At 49.9% G+C, this 12,298-nt stretch overlaps 1 protein-coding gene across 1 annotated transcript in view; it reads left to right on the forward strand.

Annotated features, from left to right (window-relative positions):
- The window catches only part of LOC132515376 (kinesin-like protein KIF28P), an 82,821-nt gene that overhangs the window by 44,712 nt on the left and 25,811 nt on the right, over positions 1-12,298 (forward strand). Inside the window, exons 8-14 of the mRNA XM_060141822.1 lie at positions 1,436-1,503; positions 3,490-3,599; positions 6,212-6,318; positions 7,744-7,834; positions 9,383-9,437; positions 10,960-11,083; positions 12,114-12,258. Coding sequence (XP_059997805.1) covers positions 1,436-1,503; positions 3,490-3,599; positions 6,212-6,318; positions 7,744-7,834; positions 9,383-9,437; positions 10,960-11,083; positions 12,114-12,258 — 700 coding nt within the window. The remainder of the gene's footprint in view (positions 1-1,435; positions 1,504-3,489; positions 3,600-6,211; positions 6,319-7,743; positions 7,835-9,382; positions 9,438-10,959; positions 11,084-12,113; positions 12,259-12,298) is intronic.

The raw sequence follows: 12,298 nt of genomic DNA on the forward strand, positions 1-12,298 counted from the left end.
AGCTGTCATTATTGCTGTTGTTATTATTATTATTAAAGTTATTCTCTGTGGACCACTAAACACAGCACTCTGCATTGATATAGCATGTTCTCATCTATGATCTCATGACTCCTGGAGCTCTTTCCATGGCGACGTTCAAATAAGGTTTCTATAGTGCTAATTTTGATTTTTTAATTTACTCTTTTCTGGTTCTCTACAGAACTATATATTACTTTTATTATCAGGAAGAAACTAATACAGTTTTAAAACTAACACTAACAATGTCATGTTATTATAAATCAGCAGTCATTCCATGGCAAGACTGGAATCAATTTTTGACTGTTTTAGACACAGGGCAGGTGTTTAACCTGGAGAGTAGCCAAATCGTGTCATCAGCAAAAGACTCCAGACTCTATTATTGAAAGTTTGCCAAGTGGTACCGTGTGCAGCGTGTTAAGTCAGGGCGCTCCGCTCTCAAGCTTCAGATTAGGGAAGGAACAGAACTGGGCAAGCTCTGCTTCCAGCCTCGTACTGGCCTCCAGTCTGTTGTCCTGATTAGGAGAGAAACGCCTGCTGCTGGATCTGTCTTTATCATTTATTCTTGCCTAATTCTTTTCAAACATTTTGGTTAACGTTTTTCTGGTTGTCAGTACCTGTGGGCCTCCCTGGGCCATCCCCCAAGAGCCTGGACTAAAAGAAGGCCCATAAGACTCCTCTGAATGTTAAACATCCAGGCTCTTGAGGCTCCATGGCTCCAATCACAGTTTCAGCATACGTACCGTAAGACCTCCTCTTCCTCCTTCCTAAAGTGAAGATAACAATCTCGCCTTGGAAATACTGCTGTGGTGATTAAATGAGATCATATAATGAACAAGCTTTAAAAGCTGCAAAGCTGGACAAAGATAAAGGACTATTCACCAGGCCCTTATGCTCTGAATCTTGACCTCCAGGACCATAAGTTACAAGCTGCTGCCTGGGTAATCACACTCCCCCCTGTTCACCCTCAGTGACCCTGCCCACCTCCAGCTCATCAAAACGTTTGTTTTCTCATTTGATTTCTAGAACAATTAAGCCAAAGTCAATAGCCAGACTTGAAACCATACAAGTGGCTACTCAGTAATGATTTATTGATTGGTCTCTGCAGTGCCAGGGTTCAACGGTCATTTAAATCCCCGAGGAAATCTGCTGGGGACTCAGTGCTGAGGGACACGTAGTACAGAGGTTAGCTTCACAGGTGTCAAGTCAGGGCTGGTCCAGGTCCCAGCTCTGCCAGTTATTATCTGAGTGACCTTGGCACATTATTCTTCTCTAAGCCTGAGTTTTCTGTCTGAGTTGTAAAGTTTGAACAGTACCACAAATTACAAGATGTTCCGTGACTGTTAGTTGTGTAATATCGACAACAATAGCTCTAAAACCTTATATGAAAAACAAAATCTGAAAAGGTTATTTTTTACAGATAGCAGCCATAAGTCCGGCTGACATCTGCTACGAGGAAACTTTATCGACATTGAGATATGCTGAAAGGTACGTTTATGAATACTTATTATCCACAGTGGTTCTAGGTTCTAAATCTGGCAAATTCTTCTAGTACCCTTATACTTGATGGGCTGGCGTCTTGGGAAGGGGTCCAGAAGAAGGAAGAACAAAAGGATTTGTGAGAGAAGAGTGAGAGAAAATAAAACAAATAAAAGGAGGTCGAATTAGGGGCTCAGGACCCTCCTGAGCCTGTCATTTTGTCGCTCCAGCCCTGGATGGGGGAGGAGCCGTGGGCTCAAACCCATGGGAGGAAGCACTGATCCCAATCCTGATGTGGTCACTTACCTGTCCCCCCCTGCATTTTCCTGACACATAGCACGACCATTCACAGATTCCCCTTCTGTCGTCTGGGACACACGTAGAGCATAGTGGCAGGCAGGGAATTTTTGTGCTAATAATAAAGATGAGCACGTCAGAGGCACTCCCAAAGTTGGGAACCAGCCCCCGGCTCTGCAGCTTTCCGTGAGCTGCTTCTCATTTCTCCAGGTCCCACACAGCAGGTCCCAGGCGCCTCCTCCCTGTGCGGGTAGAGCGGGGCTCTCACTGCTGGTTCCCTCCCTTCGGACTGGCCGGGGAGACAAGCCCACTCGATTAGCCCCTGCAGGACGCTGTGGAAGAGCTGAGTTCCTGCGTTTCAAGGCACGTAGGAGCCTCCTCCTCCTGACCTGTCTAGGCAGGTGAGGGTCTGGGGAGAGGAAGCCTCTAACCAGGGGTAGAAACCGCGTGCCGCCACCACCCCGGCATCGTATTCATGAGGCAGATTTGAGAATCCACCTCTGCCGCGTTCCCATCAGCTCCTTTCAGGAGCTTGGAATTCTCAGCCTGTGTTCCAGGCAGCTGCAGCTGGCATGTGAAATGGACTTGGTTCCTATTCTAATAGGTACGGGCCTGTGTGTCAGAATCTGGCCCTGCCTGCCACGGGACCTGACCCTCGCTGGCCCCCGGTGACCTCACGTGCTGAAGGAGGTGATACCTCACTCTCTGGGGTGGGTGAAAACCACCTGAGATTGTTCGTGAACCGTTTCTGGCTAAGTTCTGCTTGGCATGGGGCTGAAGCTCAAAAGTGGTAGTTGCTATGATGTCCCCAAGTAATCGCCTGTCCTTCTGGGCTTCCTTTGGCGTCTTCTCAGGGAGGGGCCCTTGCATTTTAGTCACAAACACTTGCATTCTCATTCTGCGCTGCGTGGTCTCAATGTCATCTGACTCCAGTAGACATTTTCTTCCAGCATCTGTACCACTCAGATCTTGAATTTTGTCTTTAGTATCATTTAGAATGGTCATTTTCTCTCTCCTTATCAGATGTAAATCTGTTGCTAGCACTTTTTACGTGAGACACTGTGTGATGTAGAGGAAGGAGAAAATGGTCCCCAGGGGCCCTGGGCTCCAGGTCCAGATCTGCTGTGGACTGTGCGACTGTGGGCTTGCCTTGGAAACCCTCTTCCTCAGTGAAAGGAGTAAGGTTGCCAGATTTAGCAAATAAAATATAAGATGCCCAGTTAAATTTGAATTTCAGGTAAAGAGCAAGTCATGTTTTAGCATAAGTACACCCCGTGCAGCATTTGCTGGGAATGAACTAGGTAATCTCTAAGCCCACTGCTGGCCTGGCGCACGTGGCAGAGAGTCACTGGGAGCCTCCAGGGTTTGTGGTGCTATAGCAGCAGCAGTGACTGAAGAGAGTTTTTCATTAACCAAGTCAGCCCAGCTGGGGGAGTGTGTTCAGGGCCCAGAACACGTGGCGGGCAGGCTCCAGGCCTCGGTTGAGCTGCTCCTATTTATTTGAACCCTGGATATCTCTGAGTCCCTTCTGGTCTTCATGGTTTACTGGAACCTTACATGGTGGAGTTTCGAATCACTTGGTCATGAAAGGCTCCCACTTTGACCTGAGACCAGAGCCCAGTTTCCAGCCAGTGATCTGGTGGTACTGCTCCAACTGCAAAAGGTCCAGGGCCTGGTTGTGTGTCCACCTTTGCACAGGGCTAAGAAGATCCGGAACAAAGCCGTGGTCAACACCTCGACCCTGATGAGAGAGTCCAGGGCAAAGAACAACAAACTGCTGCTTGGGTGTGGAAACTCCAGAATGGCAGGTAAACCGAGTCAGGAGTCAGCGCGGGTCCAAGCCAGCAGCCAGGAGGCTGGGAGTGGGAGGGAGGAAGGGAGGGGCCGTGGCCAGGCCCAGGCCTGGGGGCCAACCCCTGGGTAGAGTCTTAGGGGAGCCCTAGGGCAGGTTGGGGCACCCCTGGGCCTTTGTCCAGGACATTTTGGCCTGAATGTAGATTCACAGCAGTTATGAGAAATAACGGCCTTGTCCTTTTTTTTTTTTTTGCGCTACGCGGGCCTCTCACTGCTGTGGCCTCTCCCGTTGCGGAGCACAGGCTCCATACGCGCAGGCTCAGCAGCCATGGCTCATGGGCCCAGCCGCTCCGCGGCACACGGGATCTTCCCGGACGAGGGCACGAACCCACGTCCCCTGCATCAGCAGGCGGACTCTCAACCACTGCGCCACCAGGGAAGCCCTGGCCTTGTCCTTTTTAAATGGTCATTTTAGTCTCATTTTTTTTTTTATTGCCATTTTTATTTTGAGGTTATTCTTTCCACCGGGACTACTTTTTCCTTACCAGATTTGGACGGTGGCCCTAAGGGCGTTTATTCGGCTGATGGCCTCATGCAGTTAAGTGATGTTTGGAGCTAAGAAGCACCACCCCCAGCACCCTCTTCTAAGACTCTGCTCAGCCCTGGCTGCACGTTAGAGTCACCTTGTGACTCTGTGCGCCATCTGGACCAATTAATCCATCCCGGGGGCAGCAGTGGTTCTTAAAGTGCCCACCTTAAGGTGGCCCACTGTGCAGTTATTGAGGACCACTGCTTTGAGTGAAGGCCTGAGATTTCAGCATGGCAGCATGAAGTGTGTGTAATTTTATGCCCATGAACAATTTAGAATGGTATGGATGGAAAGGACAAAATATAAAACTGTTGAAGTAGAATTGGTAAAAGTGTTCAGCATCAAAACAGCCAGACCAGAAGGTCTGAGAGCCCTGCTCTCAGTGCTCTTAGTGGAGTGTGACCCCACTGTCATCGTCCGGCCCTTGGTAGCTGTTCCCCTCGCCCGGCCGGGCTCCCTCGTGCCACACGGGCTCTCTGTCTGGCGGTGGCAACACTTCCCAACCACAACCCGCTCCCGCATGCACACACACCTGGCTGCCCCCATGGATGTTCTGTTCGAGGACATGTTGGCCCCATCTGGCATATCTCTGGGTTCCCAAGTCCTGACTCACCAAGGCTTCAGACTCAACCACGCACTTCCTAAATTAGAGGCTGTGCCCACATCTGGTCCAGGCATGACTCTGCTCTGTCACAAATCTCCGTACCTCTAAAATCCGGACATGCGGATGTTGACCTAAATATAGCATCTAATTCCCATTATTCATAAGCACAGACACGGAACACATGAAAAACAAGGTAAGATAAATCTTTGATTCTTCCTGAATCCCCTGACTTTACAGGAATGCCCTGAAATGCTCTCACATGCCCACATGATTAAAAAAACAGATTGCTGAGGTTCAGTGCTCCTCCTACAAAGGACCTCCTTGCTCTAGTTTCCTTTGAATTAAGAAGTGATCCTAGTCTTTTTTTTCTTTTAATTATTGAAGTAGAGTTCATTTACCATGTTGTATTAGTTTCTTTTTATTAATATATTTATTTTTGGCCATGTTGGGTCTTCGTTGCTGCACTCAGGCTTTCTCTAGTTGCTGCGAGCGGGGGCTACTCTTTGTTGCGGTGCACGGGCTTCTCATTGCAGTGGCTTCTCTTGTTGCGGAGCACGGGCTCTAGGTGCGTGGGCTCAGTAGTTGTGACTCACGGGCTCTAGAGCGCAGGCTCAGTAGCTGTGGTGCACGGGCTTAGTTTTGCTCCACAGCATGTGGCATCTTCCCGGACTAGGGCTCGAACCCGTGTCCCCTGCATTGGCAGGTGGATTCTTAACCACTGCGCTACCAGGGCAGCCCTGTGTTAGTTTCAGATACACAGCAAAGTGATTCAATTATACACCTACACATACGTATATATATTATTTTTCAGATTCTTTTCCCATATAGGTTATTACAAGACATTGAGTATAGTTCCCTGTGCTGTGCAGTAGGTCCCTGTTGTTTATCTATTTTATATATAGTAGTGTGTATATGTTCATCCCAAACTCCTAGTTTATCCCCCTCCCACCTCCCAGCTATCCCCTTTGGTAACCATAAGTTTGTTTTCTATGTCTGTGAGTCTGTTTCTGTTTTGTAAATAAGCTCATTTGTGCTATTTTCTTAGATTCCACATATAAGTGATATTGTATGGTATTTCTCTTTCTCTGATTACTTCACTTAGTATGATAATCTCTAGGTCCATCCATGTTGCTGCAAATGGCATGATTTCATTCTTTTTTTGGGCTAACCTTCCGTTGTATATATGTACCACATCTTCTTTATCCATTCATCTGCGGATGGACACTTAGGCTGCTTCCACATCTTGACTATTGTGAATAGAGCTGCTGTGAATATCCTAGTCTTTCTAGAACTTGCCAAGTGCAGTCAGTGCAGTTCTATTTCCCACTCCTGCTGAGAGTGCCATGTTTTGACTGAAACATTCTGTGCCTCACCTTTGACACTGCAGACCTTAATTTGGCCTTAAGTTGCTTAAAGTATCTCCCTCCTTCCAGAGCTGCCAGCCTGTCAGCTCAGGTCTCCCCCTGATCAGCTGAGCTGGGTGCACCAGCTGGAGCAGGCCCGGAGTGAATGGCAGCAGTACTACGTGGCCATCGCCCAGGTGAGCTTACCACCTCCACCTGCCGAGGCTGACAACCTGGCGGGGGGGTGGGCGGCCTTGCCCCTTACCCAGACAAGCGCCAATGCCTGGGTTGATGCCAGGTGGATAATCGGGGTGAGGTGTATTATGTATAATATGTGAATGTGACATGTTATATGTGACGCATGACTTAATTAAATTATTGGCAGAGTTGGGGAGAGAATGACAGGGCATGAAAGGGAAGGAAGCAAAGAGGCCATGAGGCTGAGAATAGAATTCAAGGCTGTGGATAATTAGAATTTGGGGAGGATCTGAGGAACATGATTGTCTTCTGGGGTCTATGAGTTGTGACCCTGAACCACGTATCTGGTATTCACCGCCAATTCCAGATCATAAATGGGCTGGGGTGTGAACTCTGTACCTGGGCCAGGGAGATGCCCTGCCTCCCATGACCTTCCTCCCCAAAGCCACGAGGCTCTGGACAAACTCCAAAGTCATGGGCCAGCTCTGGAGGACTTTAGAAGTAGTGGGATGGGTCCAGTCCAGATTCCAAAGGGCTCATGACGCCAGAAGAGATGTGAGCTCCAGGCGGAAGGAGTGGAGTCGGGTGGAGGTCTGTGGCAGCAGGGGGTCAGGTTAAGTTAGGGTCCAAGAACTCTAGAGGCGTGGATGTAATATGGCTGCACCCAGCAGCCAGAAGGGCCAAGAAAGTAACATCCTGTGTAAGGGGTACCTGGGTTTGTGACCCTTGGCTGCAGGGGTCAAGTAGGATCCAGAGTGAAGAACCTAGGACTCTTCTGTATGGACAGTTAGAACCAGGACTCTCATCTTCTTTATTCTTTATGAGAAATTCAGGATTTAAAAGCTTTCCTTGTGCCTGCATAGCTTATTCCAGTTCTGCTTGACTATCAAACCTCTATAACCGCAATACCAATCAACACCTGTATTAAAAAATGAAGTGCATTTTGGTAACCAAGAGAGGGCGATGCAATAGGCCCCATTTTGCTCGCCAAAGGACCTGGGGAATGAGATGTAGGGCAGATGGTTTAGTGGAACCTGGGAAGAATTACCCAGGCGAGCACCAGAATGGGGCCTCCTGACAGCTGGGGATGCCGGGGGCCTGAAGAAATGGCAGGGGTAGAAACCAAAGTGCAGGGAACCATGCGAGAGCAGCTGGGAATGGTGAACAGAGTAGGAAACCAGCTGTGCTTTGCAACAGTCCTGACGGGATGAATGCAGGCCCCCGACCGCTGACCTGCCAGGATCGCACCCGCTCTGTCAGCGAAGCCCCTGGTCACACTTTCCTCCTCTGGGTTTGCTTTATGGGGTGAGTTGACGGGATGCACAGACAAACAGCTCCGAGGAGCAGTGGATAGGAAGGAACATTGCTGTCTGTGCTGTGCTGCCCTGTCTGGCGAGGAAGCCCTCTCTCTGTTCCTCCTCCAGGAGCAGCAGATGATGAAGACCTTCCCGCACCTTCTCAACGTCAATGAAGACCCGCAGCTCACGGGGGTTCTCAAGCACTTCATTGAAGCTGGTACTCACTCCTCTAGACCTGCCCTGGTCCTGCCCATGCTTCCTGCCCCTTTTTTCTTTTTGATTTTTTTTGTGGTAAAATACACATAACAGGGCTTCCCTGGTGGCACAGTGGTTGAGAGTCTGCCTGCCGATGCCGGGGACACGGGTTCGTGCCCCGGTCCGGGAAGATCCCACATGCCGCAGAGCGGCTGGGCCCGTGAGCCATGGCCGCTGAGCCTGGGCATCCAGAGCCTGTGCTCCGCAACGGGAGAGGCCACAACAGTGAGAGGCCCGCGTACCACAAAAAAAAAAAAAAAAAAAAAAACACACATAACAGAAAATTCCCCATGTTAACCGTCTTTGAGCGTACAGTTCATTGGCATTAAGGGCCTTTGCGTTGTTGTGCAGCCCTCACCTGCACTCACCTCCAGATTGATTCTGTCTTCCCAAACTGAAACTCTGTCCCCTTTATGCAATAATTCCTCATTAGCCCCTCCCCCAGCCCCTGGCAACCACCATTCTACTTCCTGTCTCTATGAATTTGACTATTCCAGGCACTTTGTATAAGTGCAATCTTACAGTATTTGTCCTTTTGTGTCTGGCTTACTTCACTTAGCATAATGTCTTCCAGGCTCATCCATGTTGAAGCCTGTGTCAGGATTTCCTCCCTTTTTAAAGCTGAACAATATTCTATTGTATGTGTGTGCCACATTTTGTTGATCCATTCATCCACTGGAAAACGGCACCAATATTTAGTCCCATTTGGCTTTCCCACCCTAGCCCTGTGCACACTCAGGACAGGAGAGGCTCATGCAGGACGGCAGTGGGGGCTGAATGAGGGGGCAACCCCAGGAGGTTGGTGTGATGCTCCCAGCACTGTCCTTGGGCTCAGTCACTGGACAGAAACAGAGCTTCACAGACCAGGGCCTTCCCTGTGACCAGGCTTCAGTGGGTCTCCTAAGGCCCAGGTACAACAGTTTCTTCCTCCAGAATTCCCATGAAGAAGGTAGAACTTTAAAAAAGTGAGGAAATTGAGACATTGGGGTTGACATATACTCACTACTATATATAACATAGATAACTAATAAGAACCTGCTGTATAGCACAGGGAACTCTATGCAATACTCTGTAATGACCTATATGGGAAAGGAATCTAAAAAAGAGTGGATATACTTATATGTATAACTGATTCGCTTTGCTGTACACCTGAAACCGACACAACATTGTAAATCAACTACACTCCAATAAAAATTAATAAAAATTCATTTAAAATAACAATAATAAATCCATTAAATGTTAACATAAATGACACATTCTTAAATAAAAAATATTTTCCTAAACAAACAAACAGAAAGTTAGGAACATCACAAAAAAGGTAGAAAGTAGAACAGTTATCCCCAAGGCAAGGTGATGTCCATGTACCATCACGACTGAACATCGCAGTGAAAAAATCCCTTCACATGATCTAATTGGAGAGGATATGGTACTTCCCAAACATCAAACATGTTAACTTACTAATGTCCAATCCTGAAAAAATTTGAAAACAGCTTACCGTAATTCTTTTCAGGTTCGTGTGATACGGGTCAGGCAGCTTCAAATGCCATCACTCTTCAAGGTTTGGGGTAAGTTGACGTGACCCAGCACCTCTGTCCAGCATTAGAGAATTGCGACCACTGCATCCAGAGGAGACTCTCAGAATTCATCCAGTCGTCCTCAGGCCAGGCCACAGACCCTGCCGGACAACCAAGGACAAGATATGACCAGACCTTCCTCGGGACCCACTCTAATGCTTATGGAAGATCACCTTCAGAGGGTTTTCTTCTGTCACCGAAATCCCTTGTGCTGTGCTCACTTTGTTTCCTTGGCTCTGAGCTTGGGAGAAAGGGAATAATTCTCCACAAATGGACATGAGTAGATGGGGCAGGAAGTGAAGAGAGTTAGGAGGACAGGCCCCCTACGGGTGGCCTATGCCTTTTGTGGTCCCACCACCAAGAGCAAAGCATCCTTAGATCACTGTGCTTGGAGCCCTCACCAACTGGCAAAGGCAAAGCCCAGACTTCGAGCTGATCCCCTCCCTGAGGACCCCTCAGGATCCTTGTAGGAGCCCCTGTGGAACCTTAAGGCAGGTTTGTAAACTCACAGTGGGGCCCTACCTCCGTGGCCTCTCTCCTGGGGAGGCTGCTGCTTCAAGGTTTCTGTCCCTCTTCCAGGACAACTGTGTCCTTACTGCCCACAGATTTCCAGTCAATAGACTCAATCAGCCCCTACAAAGAGGGACCTTACTGACCAGTCCCCCCGACATACCTCAGCCCTCCTGAGCCCACCTGGGATGCATGTATGTGTGTGTTTGTGTGTGTGTTGGCGGCTGGGAGGGGGGTGGAGAGGGGAGGCGGGGGACCTGTGGGCACTAACTCACCCTGACCACTGGCCTCCAGGCCCTTTGCTCTGATTGTTCCTGGGGACCCCCTCATCTCCCTTTCCAGACCACTTCCTGCAGCGACCCTAGTCTAACACACAGGTCTGGAAGGGCTGAACTCCAGATGAGCTGAGGGTCAAACCTTCCCACAGGACCCCTGAGCCCCAGGCAAACAAGGGCTCCGGGTAGCTGTTGTGTGTCTTGACTTCCCAGGAACATTCTAGAACAGCCAGGAAGCCGGTCATTCAGGGCAGAGATGACGTCTGTTGGGCAGCCAATCTGACACCTCTGATACTGACCCCAAATCCTGTAACATCTCAAGTCTGGATTTGTATAGATAAAGACCAAGAACCAGACCTAAACTTCTCAGCAATATGTGGCCACATTATTAAGTCACCTTTCAAGTGTCTCTTCTGAAACACCTATCTTTCCATTTCCCCTCCTCTCAATCCTACCGGCCTGTGCAACCCCTGAGGGATCTAGTACTGGGGTGGGGGAGGGGCGGGGTTCTACTGAGAAATGATTGCTTTGTTGTCTCCCCGCTGGAGGGCAGAGTCCCTCGCACCCACCTCTCCATCTCCACCCGCTGAGCCAGCACCCAGGAGCCCCACAGGGCTTCCTTGGCAGCTGTAGGGCTTACCTGATTGTGCAAATGACAAAGAACGATCTAAACTGTTCACTAAAATCGTAATTTATTTGGTCTCTTAGACACAGTCTTATCCTTTTAGAATTTCAGATAAACACGCTACCTTCACAAATTCGGATGGTAAAGTGACGGTGACTCCACACGGCAAAGGCAAGGTCATCGTTAACGGGGTGCCCATCACGACCAAGACGAAGCTGCAGCATTTGGTAAACTCTCCTGCGGAGCCACAGGGTTTCCTAAGTTTGTCCGAGAGCTGGAGGGAGGTGGGCAGGGCTGGGAGCTAACGCCCTCGTGTCCCTCTGCTACGTGTCACAGTGATGACAGGGTCACAGCTGTGGGCTCAGGAGACCTGAGATTAACTCCCCGTGTGTCCTGGGGAAGTCACTTCACCTCCTCGGGCCTCGCCCATAAAGCAGAGAGGGGTGAACTAGGTGATCGCCAAAATCCTTCCAGTTCGAACCCCCGTATGACATTTTAGATTTTTAAAACCTGCCGTGGAGAGGGACTGCCAGCCCCTTGCCAACATTGGGCTCTCCCCGTCTCCTGCCACCACCCTAGTCCCAGCAGCACAGGGGCTCCAGGCCCCTCTCCAGTCCCTTTTCCACCTTTAGCCACAGAGAGCCTTTGAGACAAGCACACTGGAGCACGCCACCCCTTTCTCGGAAATCCTTCGATGACCTCCCTTTTAGGACACCCGAGGGAGCCGGCCCATCTCCTGCCTCTCTGGCCTCACTGCTCTGCCTGGGCTTCCCTCGGTCACACGACCCCTTGGATGCTCAAAACGTGCCAGGCTCCGGTGGGCAGCGGCCTTCTCAGCCTCGCCGAAACTTAACACACTTGATGTGTCACCTTAAGTAGTGCACCTTCCAAGAGGTCTCCTCTAATCCCCAGTGTAAATTAGGCCCCATACACTCTGCAGAAGGCCCGCCCTTTTCCTCCCAGCATCCCCCATGGGCTGGGCTGTGGTTACATCTCTGTGATTACATTGTTAGTTCATCAGGTCCCGGAGGGGAGGGATGGGTCTGCCCAGTCCCCACCGACTCTCAGCGCCTGGTGGAGAGTGTGGAATAAAGGAAGGAGTCAGTGAAAGCACGAAAAAGCAAGAGGCCCCCTCTTCCCTCCTCGTTTACGGGTCTCTTTCCTGTTTGGGGGATAAACGGGGTCTCAGGATTTACACAGAGGAGCTGGCTCACCTCCTCTGGCCTCTTCCCTCCGAGCCCACTCTCTCCTCCCTAGGACCGAATTATTTTGGGATCCAACAGCGCCTACCTCTACATCGGGTTTCCTTCAGAGCGAGGCAGTGAGGACTTGAGCAGATTTGATTATGACTTTTTCCAGCTGGAGAGAGCGGCTTCGGAGGGAGTGAGTGTGGACACGCTCGGTGAGCAGCCTGGGCCTGACTGCTGGCATTTTCCACGGGT

This window comes from Lagenorhynchus albirostris, chromosome 2 (assembly GCF_949774975.1).
Source record: "Lagenorhynchus albirostris chromosome 2, mLagAlb1.1, whole genome shotgun sequence".
NCBI lineage: Eukaryota > Metazoa > Chordata > Mammalia > Artiodactyla > Delphinidae > Lagenorhynchus > Lagenorhynchus albirostris.